General features: G+C 44.6%; 1 protein-coding gene across 4 annotated transcripts in view; it reads left to right on the top strand.

Moving 5' to 3' along the window:
• The first annotated feature begins 5,065 nt into the window (after positions 1–5,065).
• DNAJC11 (DnaJ heat shock protein family (Hsp40) member C11) overlaps positions 5,066–17,895 on the top strand; it is a 75,602-nt gene continuing 62,772 nt past the window's right edge. Inside the window, exons 1-2 of one of the 4 annotated variants that reach the window (XM_048825007.2) lie at positions 5,066–5,200; positions 17,524–17,653. In XM_048825007.2, coding sequence (XP_048680964.1) covers positions 5,129–5,200; positions 17,524–17,653 — 202 coding nt within the window. In that variant the 5' untranslated portion in view covers positions 5,066–5,128. Of the gene's footprint in view, positions 5,201–5,590; positions 5,814–6,475; positions 6,542–17,523; positions 17,654–17,895 lie in introns of those variants that run through there. The other 3 variants (XM_048825008.2, XM_048825010.2, XM_048825009.2) reach the window with 3 other exon arrangements.

Below are 17,895 nucleotides of genomic sequence, written 5' to 3'. Positions count from 1 at the left end.
TTCTGTTGCTGTGGATCTCACTTTCCTTTATATTGCAATTATTCTTTTCCGCACCTTGGTATTCTGTACTGATTGATCAAAGACTTTGATTAGTAATATTATTTCATCAGTACACCAAGATCTCTCTCAAACAATTCTTGTAAATTACACATCAGCAGTAGTTTTTGTGAAATAGAGCTTACTTTTGTTTAGAAAAGTCCTTTCAGACTCATCATGTAGTTAACCTAATGGAGAAACAATTGTCCTCTCATCAATGCATACAGCCAACTGTATCAGGAGTGATGCTGACAAGCGACACTAAACATTCCCTTTATCTTGCATGTATCAAAGAGCCCTCTGGTGCTGCTGTCTATCCAGGTATGTATACAGCTCCCCTCACCTTCGAATGTGACAGCCATATGGGACAGAGGTAGGACTGGGTAATTTTCCTCTTTTCATTCTAAACTAATTTTCCAACATGTTCTGTGTCTAGGGAGCTAAAGACAGTCAGATAACGTTGTCAGGCCACCTATAACACAGATCATGCATAGGACAACTATGGCTGTTCTTCCTCCTTTTCTTCTCTCATCTAAAAACTACTGATTTCTAAGAGCTGTGGACCGAGCACCCAAATGAGTTGTGCTCTGCTGGCTTTCACCCCTCCTGGTTTTCACTCTGCTCTCTTTTGCTTCTTACATCATATCCACTATCAGTATGTTTCTTTACCTGCTGGCATTTTTGGTTACTTTGCTGGTAGACAATGATAACAGGAAACAACTACCTCAACTGAGAAGTGACCAGAAGGGATAAATACACGGAGTTCAAACACTTTTTAAAAACAAAATACCACATCAAAAAATAAATGAGTGAAGTTGTCATCTCAGGAAAATGCACAGTTTAAAACTACCTTCGAAGTTGTGTTATTTTTGTCTTGCTGCGTATTTTAGTGGGACAAAATAAGCTGCTGAGTAAAACCGCCACTGGGACTTGCTCCCTAATCCAACAGGGAGAGAGGTGGATTCCTTCCCATAGGCATATTTGGTTCTATAGTAAAATGAAACCCAACCTCTCTCTTTCTCTTCAGGTTTTTATACTACATCCTCAGCATGATATCTGAGCACCTGCTGTTACAGGTGAACATCTCTCTATTGCCCTAAAGGGGAGATTACCGAGTGACTTAAATGCACCTACACCCTTAAGTTAGAGACACATGTAATAGTAATAGACTGGCATTGGGCCTTTTGACCACTATACATATTTGAAGCTAATGATTTTGAATCACTCTTAAGCAGTTTTTGTAGCCACCCTGTAGTTAGTTTGTTTTTATGTCAGTAAACAACAGGGAGGCAGGTGGAATGGAGACTGAGATACTAATGCTGCAGATTTGCTGGAAGCTTAGAGATTTCCTTGTGAAGATGATTTTTAAATGACCATATTCAGCAAAGTTTTCTGCCCTGTCTCACGGAGTCAGCCTGCTATCCAAGTGTGCAGAAGAAGGGAGAGCAGTCAGAAACTGATAAAAATAGCACTAAATCCCTGTCTTGACTCAATGACAAGAGAATAATAAAAAGATTATAGGTAATTTCTCTTTATGAATTATAGAGAAGGGCTTAGATTCAGCAGTGACACACAAGAGCCTGGACAGATTGCTCAGCTGCCTCTCCCAGTAATGTCACTATCATTCAAAGGGAAACAAATGACCTCCAGGATAAACTGAGTATAGCACAGCAGGGCTGTGAAGCTGTTAAACACAGGGGCAGTTTCCTAAATACCCAGACAGTTTCTATTCTATGAGAGCAAACAGTCTGTGTCATTCTGAATGTGAACAATAAGAATACATTTACTTGTAACTTCTGTTTAAAGATAAGAGTGTGATAATAGATTTCAGACTTTGCTTTACTGCTGTCATATCATTTTCTTTCTGACTATACCTCAATGGGGAGAATACAGCAAATCCGTAGGGCAAGGAACTGAAATATGAAGCTGAGCTTTGTCAGATGTTCTGCTGTGAGGGTTCTTCTGTGTGCTACAAAACTATATTTCCATTATTTCTCCCATTATATAATTGGCTTCTTCAAAAGGAGAAAAACAAAGTCCATCTCCTCAAGATGGAAGTGTATAATAAACACATCTCAGCCCTGGACTATGTTTATGACTGGCCTTCTATTTATCCAATCACATTCCAAACTGCTCCAGAGCTAAACAACCTATAAAGGATAAAGGGAGGACTGACACTCCAGGAACATTTATCCTGTCTGGAAATTGCGTGAGTGGTGCCCTTGTTGAAGCACAATCTGAGGTTCATCAAAAGATTTTGCCATCCTCCCACCATGCTGCTTCTTAGTGAGTTCCTGAGTCAGGTCTGATGGTATCTAGGGGTTAGGATTCGGCGCTCTCGCCGCCGCAGCCCAAGTTCGTTTCCCAGTCAGGGAACATGATTGTGGGGGGATAGCTCAGTGGTTTGAACATTGGCCTGCTAAACCCAGGGTTGTGAGTTCAATCCTTTAGGGGGCCATTTAGGGATCTGGGGCAAAAACTGGGCATTGGTCCTGCTTTGAGCAGGGGGTTGGACTAGTCCCTTCCAACCCTGATATTCTATGATTCTGTCTGGCACGTGACATGGACGAGAGAGCAAAGATGGAGCATAAAGCATTTTCAATGTAGAACCAGCTTGACAGTGGGCAAAGTATTTATTATACTTCAGGGAACCCCAGTCTAAAAATCTGCAAGGGTACAAAAAGGCTCCAGGTACAACAGGGCTAACTGCACTTACCTCCAAGAAGAAGAATGAAAGGAGAGCAGTTAAGTCATGGTAAATACTAGATTTCTCAAGGCAGAACACAACTGCATGCTTCTGTGTCCCCAGTCAGCAATCGTCTGGAGTTAATATATTGAGACTCAGTATGTATATAAAATCTTGCACTTTTCATTTTGCAGATGCTTTACAGACATTTGCTAATTACACCTCACAATATCACTGTGAGCTGGATAAGTATCATTATCCCCATTCTGCACTTAGAGAAGTGAAGTAACTTGCTAAAGGTCAGAGGAGTCAGTGTCAAAGGCAAGGTTAGAACTTGGAACTAGATTTTTGGTGTGCTACTAACTAGGATATGTCTCTAATAAAAAGCTAGCATCGGTTTTAAAAACATGGATCCTGGTTCAAAGTCTACATCTAATTGCTTACATACACCGAAATTATCCTGTCCCAGCATGAAGTGTGTGAATATTTGAGTTCTTGTCCTTACTTTGGTTGTTCCAAAATCCTATAAGGGACTATAATCTACCTTGGACATCACATAAACCAAAAGACTTGAGATCTGCTTCAAGGAGGGCAAAGATGACTTTCCACACTTTCTCTTAAGAAGGACTGAAGTGAAAAGAAATTGATTTCTCCAACCTGCAAGGAAGTGGCTAGAGTTTTCCAGCAGGTGTAGTACAGAAGTGGGGAACAGCAATGGATGTTTGCTGAAGGTTTCTGAGAAACAACATTATAGCAAAATTAGAGACGGTTGGAGAAGTATTAACCAGGTGACTACATCGCTCCAAACTTCTTAACCAGCTTTTCCAGACTCCCTTTTGCAATTGTGTAATTTCCCAGACATGTACATATTTTACATTATATAACAGATGCATTTTAATAATGTTACAAAGGAAGGGCACCCAATTTAAATTAATTAGATTTTGCAATAGAAGTGTGAGGCGTACATATACATGACAATTACCCTTCCAAATACAGGACTGTAGGTATGTAACCCTACCTGAAGCAATTAAATGAGGAAACAAAAAGCGGATGGTGCCTCATCCTCTAGGAAAAGGTGTTTATGAAATACCACGGCCGTACTGAAAACTCCGATGGGAAGGACCTTCTGCCACCTGTGGAGGAGAAACCCAGCAAAAGTCCTCAGGCTTGGAGGAAGGAGCCGGGCACCCGCAGCAAGGCAGAGCCCAGTAACTCGACCCGGGGATGAATGACCAGGCTCGGCCTGGTGGGGGTCACGGATTCTCCATTTACCTCTCGGGGGAGCAGGGGACACAGTCGCTTTTCCTTCCCTCGGGGGCTGCGCCCTGCGGAGAGACAGGATGAAAGCAGGGCCGGGGGGGGGGGGGAGGACGGGGTCCCGGGAGGGGCAGAAGAGTCCAGGGGGTGGGGTCCGGGAGACCCAAAGAGGCAGGGCCCGGGGAGGGGGGGAAGGGCGGAGACCCTGGGGGGCCAGAGGGGTCCCACAGGCGGGGTCCCGGGGGGGAGCAGAGGGGTCCAGTGGGCAGGGTCCGGGGTGGGGCCAGGGCGGGCCTGCTTGGCTGGGGGAGGGGCGGAGTCCCTGGGGGGCCAGAGGGGTCCCACAGGCGGGGTCCCGGGGGGGGCCAGAAGGGTCCAGGGGCGGGGTCCAGGAGGCCCAAAGAGGCGGGGCCCGGGGGGGGAGAAGGGTCCAGGGGGCGGGGTCCCGGGGGGCGGGGGGGAGGACCAAAGGGGCAGGGTGGGGTCCCCAGGGGGGCAGAGGGGTCCAGGGGGCAGGGTCCGGGGAGGGACCAGGGCGGGCCCGCTCGGCTGGGGGAGGGGCGGAGTCCCTGGGGGGCCAGAGGGGTCCCACGGGCGGGGTCCCGGGGGGGGCAGAGGGGTCCAGGGGGCGGGGTCCGGGAGGCCCAAAGACGCAGGGCCCGGGGGGGGGGGCAGAGGGGTCCCGGGGGGGGCAGAGGGGTCCCGGGGGCGGGGTCCCGGGGGGGCGGACCAAAGGGGCGGGGTCCGGGGGGGGGCAGTCCCTGGGGCACGGACCTCACGGGCGGGGTCACGGGGCTCAGGCGATGCGGCCCCGCCCCCTTCCCAGCCTCTTCCCGCCCAACTCCAGAGTTGCGAGCGGACGGAACGCAGCGCATGCGCACTAGAGGAGAGCCCATTCGCTCCTTTCACCCGCGCGCCGTCTTCTTGACATCTGCCCCACGTGATCTCTGCCGCCCGCCGGCCGCTGTGCTCCCCGCCGCGCATGTGCCTGTGCGCCGACTCCGCGCCCGCTCGGTGCGCGATACGCGTGCGCACTGCCTCCCGATGCCCCTCCGCTCCGCCGGGGGCGCTGTGGCGGTGGCGCGACCTCCTCTGCCGGCTCTCTTCCGCCCCTAGTCCCGCCCCGGCGCGGGGTGAGAGGTCGGCAAGATGGCGGCGGCCTTGGGGGAGGAGGTGCCGGAGAACGAGGACTATTACTCGCTGCTGAACGTGCGGCGGGAGGTGAGGGCGGCGGGCCGCGCGGGCCGGGGCGCAGCGGCACTGGTGGGGGGCGCCGGGCCGAGGGAGAGGCCTGGGGCCGGGACTATGACCCCGGTGCCCGGGCGGCCCCCCCTCTCCGGCGGCTCGTGCGGGCCCGCCAGCGGAGGCCGTGCCTGCCCCGGCCCCAGGCCCCCGCCCCAGGCTCCCGCCGGGGCGTCTGCTGGCGCGGGCGAGGGGAGGACGCGCGGGGGCGGGACCCGAGAGCCGCCCTTCTCTGGCGCTCGCTCCGGGGCAGGCCGGGGCCTGGAGCGAGCGCCCGGGCTCCGCCCCGCTCCCCGCGAGGGCCAGCCGTTCCAAGGCGGGGCGGGCCCGGCGAGCCCGGCCAGTGCTAGGGCGGGCAGCGGCCTCAGACCCGCAGTGCTGAGTGCGGCGTGGTCCGGGTCGGAGGCTCCCCCGGCCCCGGGGAAGCTGTTCCGGGGTTAGCGCGCCTCCCTGGCCTCTCCAGTCCGAGTTTGTCCCGGGCATGGCTCCCCGCGCTCAGAGCCTGTCTACACTGGCGCTGTAAAGCGACTTTCTGCACTCAGGGCGGTGGTTTTCCACACCCCTGCGCCAGCAGGTGAGAGCGCTATAAAATGTAAGTGTAGCCAAGCCCTAGCTTCAGCTTTCAGCCGTTGGTCCCCTTGTACCTTTCTCCGCTAGACTGAAGAGCTCCTTATTAAATATTTGTTCCCCCGTGGTGATTTACAGATTAATCAAATCACCCCTTAACCTTCTCTTTGTCAAGCTAAATCAATGGTTCTCAACTTTTCCAGATTACTGTACCCCTGTCAGGAGTCTGAGTTGTCTTGTGTACCCCCTGTTTCACCCCACTTAAAAAAACTACTCGCTTACAAAACCAGACATAAAAGTGCAAAAGTGTCACAGCACATTATTACTGAAAAATTGCTTGCTTTCTCATTTTTATCATATAGTTATAAAATAAATCAATTGAAATATAAATCTTGTACTTTTCAGTGTATAGTATATACAGCAATATAAGCAAGTCATTGTCTGTTTGAAATTTTAATTTGTACTGAGTTTTCTAGTGCTTTTTTATGTGTCCTGTTGTAAAACTAGGTGAATATCTAGATACACTGATGTACGTACCCCCTAGCAGACCTCTGTGTGCCCCTGGTTGAGAACCACTGGGTTAAATAGATGGAGCTCCTTGAATCTATCACATATGCATGTCTTCTAATCCTTTAATCATTCTGGTGGCTATTCTCTGAACCCTCTCCAGTTTATCAACATCTTTCTTGAATTGTGAGCATCAGAACTGGACACAGTAGTCTAGCTGTGGCTGCACCTGTTCCCAGTACAGAGGTAAAATAATCTCTTCTCCTATTCTAGATTCCTCTGTTTATGCATCCCATGATCGCATTAGCTCTTTGGCCATAGAGTCGCATTAAGAGCTCATGTTCAGCTCATCCACCATGACCCCCAAATCTTTTTCAGTGTCACTGCTTTCCAGGATAGAGTCCCCCATTCTCTAAGTATGGTCTACATTCTTTGCTCCCAGATGTATATATTTACATTAAACCATTAAAATGCATATTTCCCTGCGCCCAGCTTACCACTCGTTGCACCCAGTTTATCAAGGGATCTAGATCACTCTGAATCAGTGACCTGTCCATTTACCCTTCCCCAAATTTTTGGGATCTGCAAACTTTATCAGGGATGATTTTATATTGTCTTTCAGGTCATTGAAAAAAGAGGTTACGTAGCATAGGGTCAAGAACCGATCCCTGTGGGACTTCACTGGAAACAGACCCACTCAATGATGATTCCTCATTTACAAGTTATATTTTGAGACCTATCAGTTAACCAGTTTTTAGTACGTTTAATGAGTGTCATGTTAATTTTATACTGTTCTAATTTTTTAATCAAAATATGCAGTGTGAAGTCAAACACCTTACAGAATTCTATTGCATCAACACTATTACTTTTATCAATCAAACTTGTAATTTCATTAAAAAAAGATATCAAGTTAGTTTGACAGGATCTGTTTTACATAAATCCATTGTTGATTTGCATTAATTTCATTACCCTCCTTTAATTATTTATTAATCAAGTCCTTCATCTGCCATTCCATTGCCTGGTATTAGTGTCAGGCTGCCAGGCTTTTAATTCCCAGGTCATCCCTTTTACCATTTTTAAAAATTGGCACGACCTTAGCTTTCTTTCAGTATTCTGGAACTTCCCTAGTGCTCCAAGACTTATTGAAAAACAACATTAATGGTCCAGCAAGCTCCTCAGCCAAGTCTTGTAAAATTCTTGGAGGCAAGTTATCTCGATGTGCTGATTTAATGATGTCTAACCTTAGTAACTGCTGGTTAACATTCTCTAGAGCAGTGGTCACCAACCTGTAGATCCTGGGGACTCTCCCGGTCAATCGCGATCTCCGGCTGCGGCAGTGTAGCGGGCTGCCACTAAGGCAGGCTCCCTGCCTGCCATGGCCCCAGGCCACTCACAGAAGCGGAGGGCATGTCCCCGCAGCCCTGGGGTCTCCATGTGCTGCTAATGCCTGCAGGCACTGCCCCCGTAGCTCCCATTGGCCGGGAATGGGGGACTCTGACCAAATGGGAGCTTTGGGGGCGGTGCCTGCAGAGAGGGGCAGCGCGCAGAGCCACGTGTCCTCCCCCACAGGGGTGTGTTGGCCCCTTCCACGAGTGGCGTGGGGCTGTGGCAGGCAGGGTGTCTGCCTTAGACTCGCTGCACCACTGACAGGGAGCTGCCTGAGGTAAGTGCTGCCCGCTGGGAGGCCACACTCCAACACTGAGCCCCCTCCCAGAGCCAGCACCCCATACCCCCTCCTGTACCCCAAACTCTCTCCTGCACCCCAAGCCCCTGCCCCAGCCCTGACCCCCCTCCCAGAGCCAGCACGCCCTCCTGTACCCCAACACTCTCCCCAGCCTAGAGCCCTCTTCTGCCCCCAAACACCCTCCCAGAGCTTGCACCTCTCACCTCCTCCTGCACACCATCCCCCTGCCCCAGGCTTAGCCAAGAGCCCCCTTCCACACTGCGAATCCCTCAGCCCCAGCCCAGAGCCTGCACCCGCTCCCGAGCCCCAGCCTGGTGAAAGTGAGTGAGGGTGGGGGACAGTGAACAAGGGGGAGGGGGGGTGGAAGGGGGGCTTTGGGGAAGGTGGGGCCTCGGGGAACAGGTGTGGTAGATCCGGGGTTGTGCTTAAATTCAAAAAGTGACGTGGGGCATAAAAAGGTTGGAGACTACTGCTCTAGAGTTATGGAATATGAAGAGTGTTATCACCATATGATGAGACTGCATCATTTCTTTTTTTAATACAGAACAGAAATATTTAGTTAACACTTTTGCCTTTTCTGCATTATTATTGATATTTCTATCACTTCTGTCTAGTAATGGACCGATGCCATTGATGAGATTCTTTGTTTCTAATATATTTTAAAAACTTCTCCTTATTGTCCTTAACTCTGCTGGCAATAGATTTCTACTTGTGTCCCTTGACTTCCCTTATCAAATTTCTACATTTCTTAACTTCTTGTTTATATTTATTACTATCAACTTCCCATTTCTTACATTTGTTATATATTTTTAAATTTTTTACAGCTGCGTTCACTTCCCTTTTAAACCAGGTTGGTTTTTTAACCAGCACAGCCTTCTTCCTCAGTTATAGGATTGTGGCTTTCTGGACATCTAGCAAATTCTTAAATGATTCCCAATTATCATTCACATTTTTCTGTTTAAATTCTTCCTCTCAGGTGAACTGGCTCATAATTGTTTTCAGCTTTTTGAAATTGGCCGTATTAAAGCACCAAGTGTGTGTGTATGATCAGGTCATGATCACTTGTACCTAAGCTACCACTATCTTTTAGTTTTGTGGTCAGTGCCTCATTATCTGTTAGGAGAAGGTCTAATATAGAATTACCCCATGTTGGTTGCAACACTTGTTAAGTTAGGAAATTGTCATCTATAATATTTAGAAATTCCAAGGATGTTTTTATACTGGAAGCATGAAAGCTCCAGCATATGTCATTCAAATTTGAATCCCTGATGATCACAGTTTTTTTTCTCCCTGCACACTGTAGATAGGCACATAAGGAGCCAGTTATCCTGTTTCCTAGTGTGATTTGGTGGTCTGTAGCAGACACAACTAGTACCCCATCTTGTGCTTTATCTGTTAGGACATTGATCCATAAGCAATTACGATCATTTTCTTCCAAGTTCTCAGTGACACAGACTCCCTCTCCCTGGACTGGTCTCTTCTCTTGCTGCCTACTGTAGGGCCACGAGCACCCTGAAGCTGCTGTTGCTGGCCCCTGTCCGAGACTAGGCTAGAGAGATCCCATGTCTGATTTGTGGGGAGGAGGATAGAATCTACTTGGTCTCTGGGTTAATAAGCATTTTCGTTTCCTCCAATGGAAAAACTAGACTGAACTAGATTCTGTTGCATCTAATTCTGTGCTGGGCCCAATGGAAGATTGGGTCAGCTTGTCAGTGTACATCTGGTAAAGGTGCTTTTATGAATTTTAGATCTATCTGCAACCGAGGTGTAACTGTGTGCGGTGCCCAAAAGAAGGCTCTGGAAAGTGCTTTACTGTAAAAAGAAAGTCGTGGTCTTAGAGTTATTATGGCACCAGGTGCCCAAGGCCTTTCTCTGAGTAACAGAATGAAACTGTATGTGTCTTAAAACTAAAGATAGCATGTGTGTACAGCATTGTAAGGTGGTATTGCACACTAAATCCCAAATAAATCAATTACAACTATTAGGGAAACAAATAATAAGGAAACAAAAAACTAATAAGGAAACAAATATTTTGAGTCTTGCCCAAAAGTATGCAATGTATTATGAACTGCATGTTGGTTGATTACAGGTCAAGTTTTTTTCTGCAACATGCCTTTTTTATAGGAATTGCATGAATGCATTTCATCTAATTTAATTATCCAATTTGTATGTAAGCTACAAATACGGTGAATCTCAATTGTATCCTTCTGTGCTAAGCAGCTGTTTCTGTAGCAGCTCTAATAGCTTGTAAGAACTAATACTACCTACTCCCAGCAAAGTTCAAACAACAAACTAGGTTTCTTTTCGTAAACAATGGATCAACAAGAACAAGCACAGCTGGAACTGATATTGCATGCTTTGTGCTATAGGTATGTTGCTCTTCTTGTTGCTATCAGTTTCATAGTTAAATTTCACTTCAAGGTGATTTGAACCCTGGAGTACCCAAAAAAGTCAATTAATGATACTTCTATGGAAACTTCTATTCAAGGAACTTAATTTTAGTAACACTAACTTATGGGGCTCATGAGGTAGAGACTATCCTCATATTAGAGATGGGGGAACTGAAGTACACAAAGGTGAATTGTCTTGCCAGAGGTTACACAACGAATCACTTTCAGAGCTGGAAATAAGACCCGGTAGTCCTGACTCCCCACTCTACTCTAACCACTGAAATCCTGTCACATTTTTATTAGTCACAGTTTCGTTAGTTTCTGATTCTACAGTAGTTTGACGAGATTTTTTGAAAGAAGTGAATAATTAAGTAAGTTCTTAAGGACTAAGAGTTGCACCTATGAAACTTCCTTGTTTTAGTTTATTGGCTCATTTAGTAGCAAAGGTGGCCACGCTCTAGTGTGCATAGAAAAGAGATTGTGTTCACTCTGCCTGGGATCTGTTGACTACTTGTATTGGCAAAAAACAAAGTGCCCAAGATAAATTTTAAATGAGTTCTTAAAAAAAAAAAAAAAAAGAAAGAAAAAGCTATACATCACAGAAATTCCTATTTAATTTTGAAACTAAGAACTTAATGTACAGCTCTTGCTGTGATATCAGCAGTTATTTTGCTAAAGAAAGATTGCTAAAAAGTTAGAAGGAAAGAACAAACTCATGTTTGATTGCATTAGTTCGGTTACCACCTTTTGTGTGGTACAGCTGAGTGAAAAATATCTCTTCCCAAATCCTAGGCGTGTTTTGTCATTGAAATCACCATGCTGTTAAGGTTATTAAGGTAGAAGTGCCTCCTTTCTGACTCTTCATTAGCACTGTGGAAAGCTTCCTAAAAACCTCTTACTGTGTAATGTTTACTGGAAACTGCGTAGTCTGTATTCAAAAATAAGCTGATGGGAAGGAGAATTTCATTGTAAAAACATGACACGTCGGGCATGAATTTTCTTATTGCGGTTATTGGAAATTTTTGTTTATAGCAGTTGTTTAAATCATTCACAGCACTGCCAGCCTCTGCTGACCTGGGAGTTCAGAATGTGAAATTGGACATGCTTTCTATATGGCTCCTCACGTTATGTGTGCCAGGTCCAGTTCTCCATAGTCTGATTGTTTTCCTAGAAGATGAAAATCACAGTTTGTTCCTTACCAATTTTCCTCTTTCTGTTTGGCAGACATTGGTTTGTCTTCTTCCCTCCCTGTGTTTCTAATTAAGCAGAAATCAGTGTTCTGATAAACAGATATCGACATAATCATATATTTCAAATTAACTTCTTTCCTAAAGTTACTGATAACACTGTAGATTATTAAAATAAAAACAAATTATGTAGTGCCCACAAATATATTATTTGCTTTACAAGCATTTGAGACAGGTCCCTGCCTGAGAAAATTACAGTGTAAGGCTCTGATGAGGTGAACACTTAAGTTACTCACATGTGCATTTGTAGGATCAGCATTTTATAAACTATAAACAGACCAGAAAGGGAGGCGGAAATGGAATGCAACATAAGATTGTTTTTCCCCATCTGGATTGAAAGTTTTTAAAAATGGTTTTCCCTTCCATGCCCTGTTCATTTTGTTTAGGTGTTTTAAAACACGTGGCTACTCAACTTTTTTTTTTTTTTTTTTTGATAACCTTTTTCCTCAAACTGCCTCACCCTCCAGTCCCTCCTCTAGGCTTTGTCCCTTTCCCGGGCCAGGAGGTCACCTGATTCCTTTGTTCTCCAACCCCTTTAGCTATCACCTTGCAGGGGGGAAGGGCCCAGGCCATCAGTTGCCAGGAGACAGAGTGTGGGCCATTTATGTACCCTGGCCCTTTGCTCTGCAACAATCACACCCCCTTATCCCACCACCTAGAGACTTAAGAAATACATAGGGGAAACTGAGGCACCCCTACAGTATTTAGAGGAAACATTAAGAACAGTCCCACTTCATCACAGACCCATTCTTACAACTTTCAGCTCTCTAGTTGTTGCCTCTCTTGGGTGAAGACACACATCTCCCTCTCTCCTGACTTGGTATTTCCAGACTGCATAGATCTCTACCTACACTGTGAATTCCTCAGAAAAGTCAGACTGCCTAAGCAACCCTGCTTTATTTATCTTCTTGGAGACAGGAAACAGTGTAATTCCTATAGTTAAGTTACTACACCTCTTTCTAAGCAAGCACATTTATTCTTAAAGTAAAAGCTTTACTGAAAAAACATTAAAACAATAAAAGAACCTACATGCATGCAGATAAGTTTACCAGAGGTCACCCCCTTACTCCAACAAGAGCTCTGGCTGGTGAACAGTCCTTTAAACCCCACCCAGGGGTTTTCCTGTGGTTACCAGTTCATTACATCTTTTGCTCAGCGAAAGTACAACCAGGAAATCTGTGCTTTACTTTATATGGTTTTTGGGTCCTTGATTTGTCCTCATGTGACAGTGATCAGCAGATATCCCACCTTGCAAAGCTTCAAAGGCTGAATTTTTGCATAATCGGAGAAGATATATTTGCATTCTGGGAAACCTCTTTAACTAGCAGTTCATTCTTATTTTAGCTCATAGTACTTCCCAAAGTTTATATTAGTCATGTCTCTTTGACAAGTTGCACACAAGCCCACAATAACATACAAACATTTGCATTTTTAAGATCAGCTCCTAAGATACTTAAATTTATTTAAATAAAGTTCAGCTTAATTCAGTAAGGTTTGTCCAGGACATAGCCATATTTTTCACAGGCCCTACAAAAACAAGGGCTTTTTGTGCTTGTTAACATGTTCTTTTGTAGTGATTCGTGAAGGATATTATTCCCAGAGCTGTGCAGATGTCATTAGGGACATACAGGCAAAGATGTTTTTCAAGATGAAGTGCTGTATACCAACTTCAGAGCAAAATGTGAACAGCATGGTTTCAACCAAGCCTTCCCTCAATAGACCCATCAAATCTACAATTTTAAAATAAAGGAAAATGTGAACTGATTCACGGAAGGGGAGAAAAAGAGAGGGATCTATCTTGTGTTCACTTTAATCAATTTGTGAGGCACTCAAATATTTTGTTGATCAGTGAAGTATAAGGACACAGAGAGAAACAGATGAGCCAATGGGCCTAGAAAGTCCGGTACATGTTTCTGAGAAGGGCCAATATCAAGTGCTTCAGAGAAAGATGTAAGATGGTGTGGGTTTGTGATAGTCCTTAGTTCCTGGGGGAGTTAATTCAACAGTCTCAAACTGGCCTCTGCAGAAGTCCTATGTCCTGTACAAATGAGCTTTACCTATTGTGTCAAAGGAACATAGTTGACCACATTTTTCATCCCACAGCCTTAAGTAGCACTAGCCCAGGCTGTGAGGTACCTTGTAGATAAGGACCAAAACCTTGAATTTGAGATGATTTTCTATGGGGAGCCAGTGTAGAATCATAGAATATCAGGGTTGGAAGGGACCTCAGGAGGTCATCTAATCCAACCCCCTGCTCAAAGCAGGACCTAATCCCCAACTAAATCATCCCAGCCAGGGCTTTGTCAAGCCTGATCTTAAAAACCTCTAATAAAGGAGATTCCACCACTTCCCGAGGTAACCCATTCCAGTGTTTCACCACCCTCCAAGTGAAAAAGTTTTTCCTACTGTTCAACCTAAACCTCTCCCACTGCAACTTGAGACCATTGCTCCTTGTTCTATCATCTGGTACCACTGAGAACCGTCTCGATCCATCCTCTTTGGAACTCCCTTTCAGGTAGTTGAAAGCAGCTATCAAATCCCCCCTCATTCTTCTGTTCTGCAGACTAAACAATCCCAGTCCCCTCAGCCTCTCCTCATAAGTCATGTGCTTCAGCCCCCTAATCATTTTTGTTTCCCTCCACTGGACTCTTTCCAATTTTTCCACATCCTTCTTGTAGTGTGGGGCCCAAAACTGGACACAGTACTCCAGATGAGGCCTCACCAGTGCCGAATAGAGGGGAACGATCATGTCCCTCGATCTGCTGGCAATGCCCCTACTTATACAGCTCAAAATGCCGTTAGCCTTCTTGGCAACGAGGGCACGTTGTAGGGAGCAGAGGACAGGTTTGGTGGGCTCATAGTAGCTTCTGTTGTTGAGGAGATGCACTGAAGCATTTTGTACTAATTAGAGTTTCCTAAGTGCTGAATACTTCCTGCCCAGATATATCACGTTGCTGTAGTCCTGCCGAGCAGTGACAAAGGTCACTAGCCAACCGAGGTGATAGCAGCATCTGTGACTAATGCTTTCTGTGTGAAAATATAGTGTCAGTGAGGAATCCAAGACTTTTCCTAGACTATGGACCAAATAGACCAATTGCGGATGTCCACCTTCAACCAAAGGAGACTGCACCAAGGCTGCATACTCTTCAAAGGGCTTTCCTCTGCCCACCATCATCATTTGTTTTGTTCTGTTCAGGTTTAGCATCAGCCAGCTGTTCTTTATCCATGAGCTGATTTTGTCCAAGCACTGGGCCATGTTAGTGGTGGTAGTGTGGTTGTATGTGGTGAAGGACAGGGTAGAGATGTATATCATCTGGCACTTGAGACCGTGTTGTCTGACCCAAATCGGTGTAGCTGCAAAGCTTCCTGTAAATGGATTGAGAAACTGTTGTATATTGTTCTGGTTCAGCTGGACATGTGCTAAATCTTGGTTACAGTGCTTGGGACGACTGGTACAAAAAAAGATTGAGCCTTACTGCAAGGTGCAGTACGTGCTTTGCAAGCTCAGTGTTCCCATCAGTGATAATTTGCAGTGCCTTTTTGCTTCTTATAAATGGGGCCTTAGAGTTCTGATCAGTTCCTGACATGTCATTTTGTATGAGCACATCAGGACTAAAGGGTTAAGAATATGAAGTAGGGAGCTACATAAATATTTGGGGCCACCAAAGCCTTAAGGGCTTGATTTAGCTACATAAGAAACTCCTCAGTACACACACTATAATTGCAATAATCCTATGTTAGAATGCAGCATGCAGATGAAACTGGACTAGAATGTTATCCAAAGGAACACACATTGAAAGAGAATATTTTTAATTAATCCTTTTTGAAAATCAAAACGCACACATCTTTCTTGTCGTCAGCTTGGTGATAGTGTGAAACGAATTCCAGAAAGGAAACTCAATTTAGTATGGTGTAGCACCTAATCTGAAAATAATAGATGGCCACTGAACTTCACAGTCCTGATGAGAAGACTAAACCCATTCACTAGCAATTTTCTAGTATATAAACATTTAATCTACAATAGATTTAGACCCTATGAAAATGTAACTGGATGATTGAGACACTAAATGAATCTGTTTAATCCCCAAATAGGGGGATAATGCACCTTAATTTTGCTCAGAGTTTTATTAATAAGAATGTAACTTAAAACATCATTATTAGTGACTTATGTATCTCATTATAATTTGAAATGTTGTCAGTATTTCTGTAGTGGCTTCAAAGGAGTTATCATTCATGAAATATTGAACCAATGACCTTAGCTATTCACTTATGATGAAAGGCCCAATATAACATTTTAGTGAACATGATATTTATGAAAAATGAAACCGCTCATTTCTATTAATCAATAGCACATTAAGCCATTTATCATTAATTTGATTTTAAAAGGTCATAGTGGAACTGGATATTCCACTCTCTTCTCATCTAGTTTCATTTTAATAGCCAAGAGAGCACAAGGGGATGCAGAAGGAAAAATCACTGCTCTTTTGGTACATTTGCTTTCTTGAGCCAGGCAAGTCTAGAAGATCACCCTACTGCTATATGACTTGGAAATATTCATATGAAACAGAAGAACCTGAAGAAGAGAGAAGTAGCTCTAACGGCTCACAACAATGGTGTCCATCCCATTTTACATATTAAAATGAACACAGTTGTCAGGTAGAGCCTGACTCTTCGTTTTCTCTTGATCACTTCTGACTTGAGAAAGGGGATTAGGTTGAAGCACAAAATGCTGTGACACCTTTGTTTGCGGTAAACAGCTGTGCAAACCTTAGTAATTGAAAGGCATTAAATGTCAGTGGAATTTAGTTAAATAAATGCCTTTAAAGTGTTCTATAAACATGAATTATTTTTCTTTGTGACCCTTTATTCACATGTTAATCTTTGTACCCCTTCAGCATCTTACCTCTTTGATCCTTTGCCATAGTGGAAGGGTGACCACAGTTACTAAAAGGGAACCCAGCTAATGCTTGTGATGCTGTTACATCAATTGGACTCTGAAGCCATCCCTCCCGCAGAAAGCCAACCTCCTGTCTCATGCTACACAGTATGAATAACCTAGTAATTCGGTCTTGCTGTCATAATTTTGGAGAGGCAGGAATGTTTTGTTACTCCATTGATTCCTAAAGAGCCATTCAAAATCTGTCTCCACCAAATGTCATTGGAGTGAAGCCAGGCTGTATCTAAACAATCCAGCGTGGATGCAGTAAAGAAGCAAATTTTTCTTCATGTGTTTAGTGGAATATTCTCATTTTGTTTGTCCTTCAAATTGCTACCGGACTAGTCTGTCTGTCTAGAGAGGATTATGTGCCTGTGAGCTAGGGAGTACTGGTCTTGCTACGTGGGAAAGCTACTGTCACAGTTTACAGCAGAGAGATGTTTGTGGAATTTTATGCTTAACTCTCCAACTTTTGTTGCAGAATGTGGAATGTCCACAGTTTTTTTGTTTTGTTTTTGCAAAGTTGATTTGTGTTTGACGTTTTGGAATTAAAATACAGGAGGGGTCTGGTGTGAAACCCTGAGATTTTATAGTCTTTCTTCAGAGTTGGCTGTAGCTATCCCATGCCACACAAAACTGAAATGGGAACATGCTGGCTTGGTCTAATTAAAATAACATGCACACAAAGGTAATTATTTTGTTACTGGGTCCTGCTTTTACACTCAGGTATGCAAGCTGGTACCGTTGTGACAGCTTGGAAAACATGTCAAATCAAAATTGGTGCTAATATTTTATTATCCCATGTGAAAAGCTGTATTTAAGTAATAAAGTATAATTTCATTTTACTCTGTACTTAGTATAACTAAATATGCTGGAATGTGTCTGATGGATTCCCGTTTCAGGGCTGATTTTGATAATAATGCTTAAACAACATTGTCTGTGCTCTAAATGAATTTTGTTCCTTTTCACAGGCCTCTCAGGAAGAGCTGAAAGCTGCCTATCGCCGACTATGTATGTTGTACCATCCAGACAAGCACAGAGACCCAGAGCTCAAAACACAAGCTGAGCAACTGTTTAACCTTGTTCACCAGGCTTATGAAGGTCAGTGGAAGGCTTAGATTTGCAGAAACTGTCTTCATAGTAGTTGCTGGATTTTTGATGCTTGCATTGTATAGTCTGGAGAGAAAGAGAGATTCCTTTGTGCTCTTTAAAGATGATGGTTAATTTTGCACTTTTGACTTGGTGCTTTGGAAAATCAGTACTTTGTTTTTGAAACTAGTATGTGCCCAATGAATGGAAAATGAGTACATTAGAAGAGCAGGAGTTGCATTTTGAACTGGGAT

Source organism: Caretta caretta, chromosome 18 (assembly GCF_965140235.1).
Source record: "Caretta caretta isolate rCarCar2 chromosome 18, rCarCar1.hap1, whole genome shotgun sequence".
Classification (NCBI taxonomy): domain Eukaryota; kingdom Metazoa; phylum Chordata; order Testudines; family Cheloniidae; genus Caretta; species Caretta caretta.
This window is presented reverse-complemented; position numbering and strand designations above follow the sequence as displayed.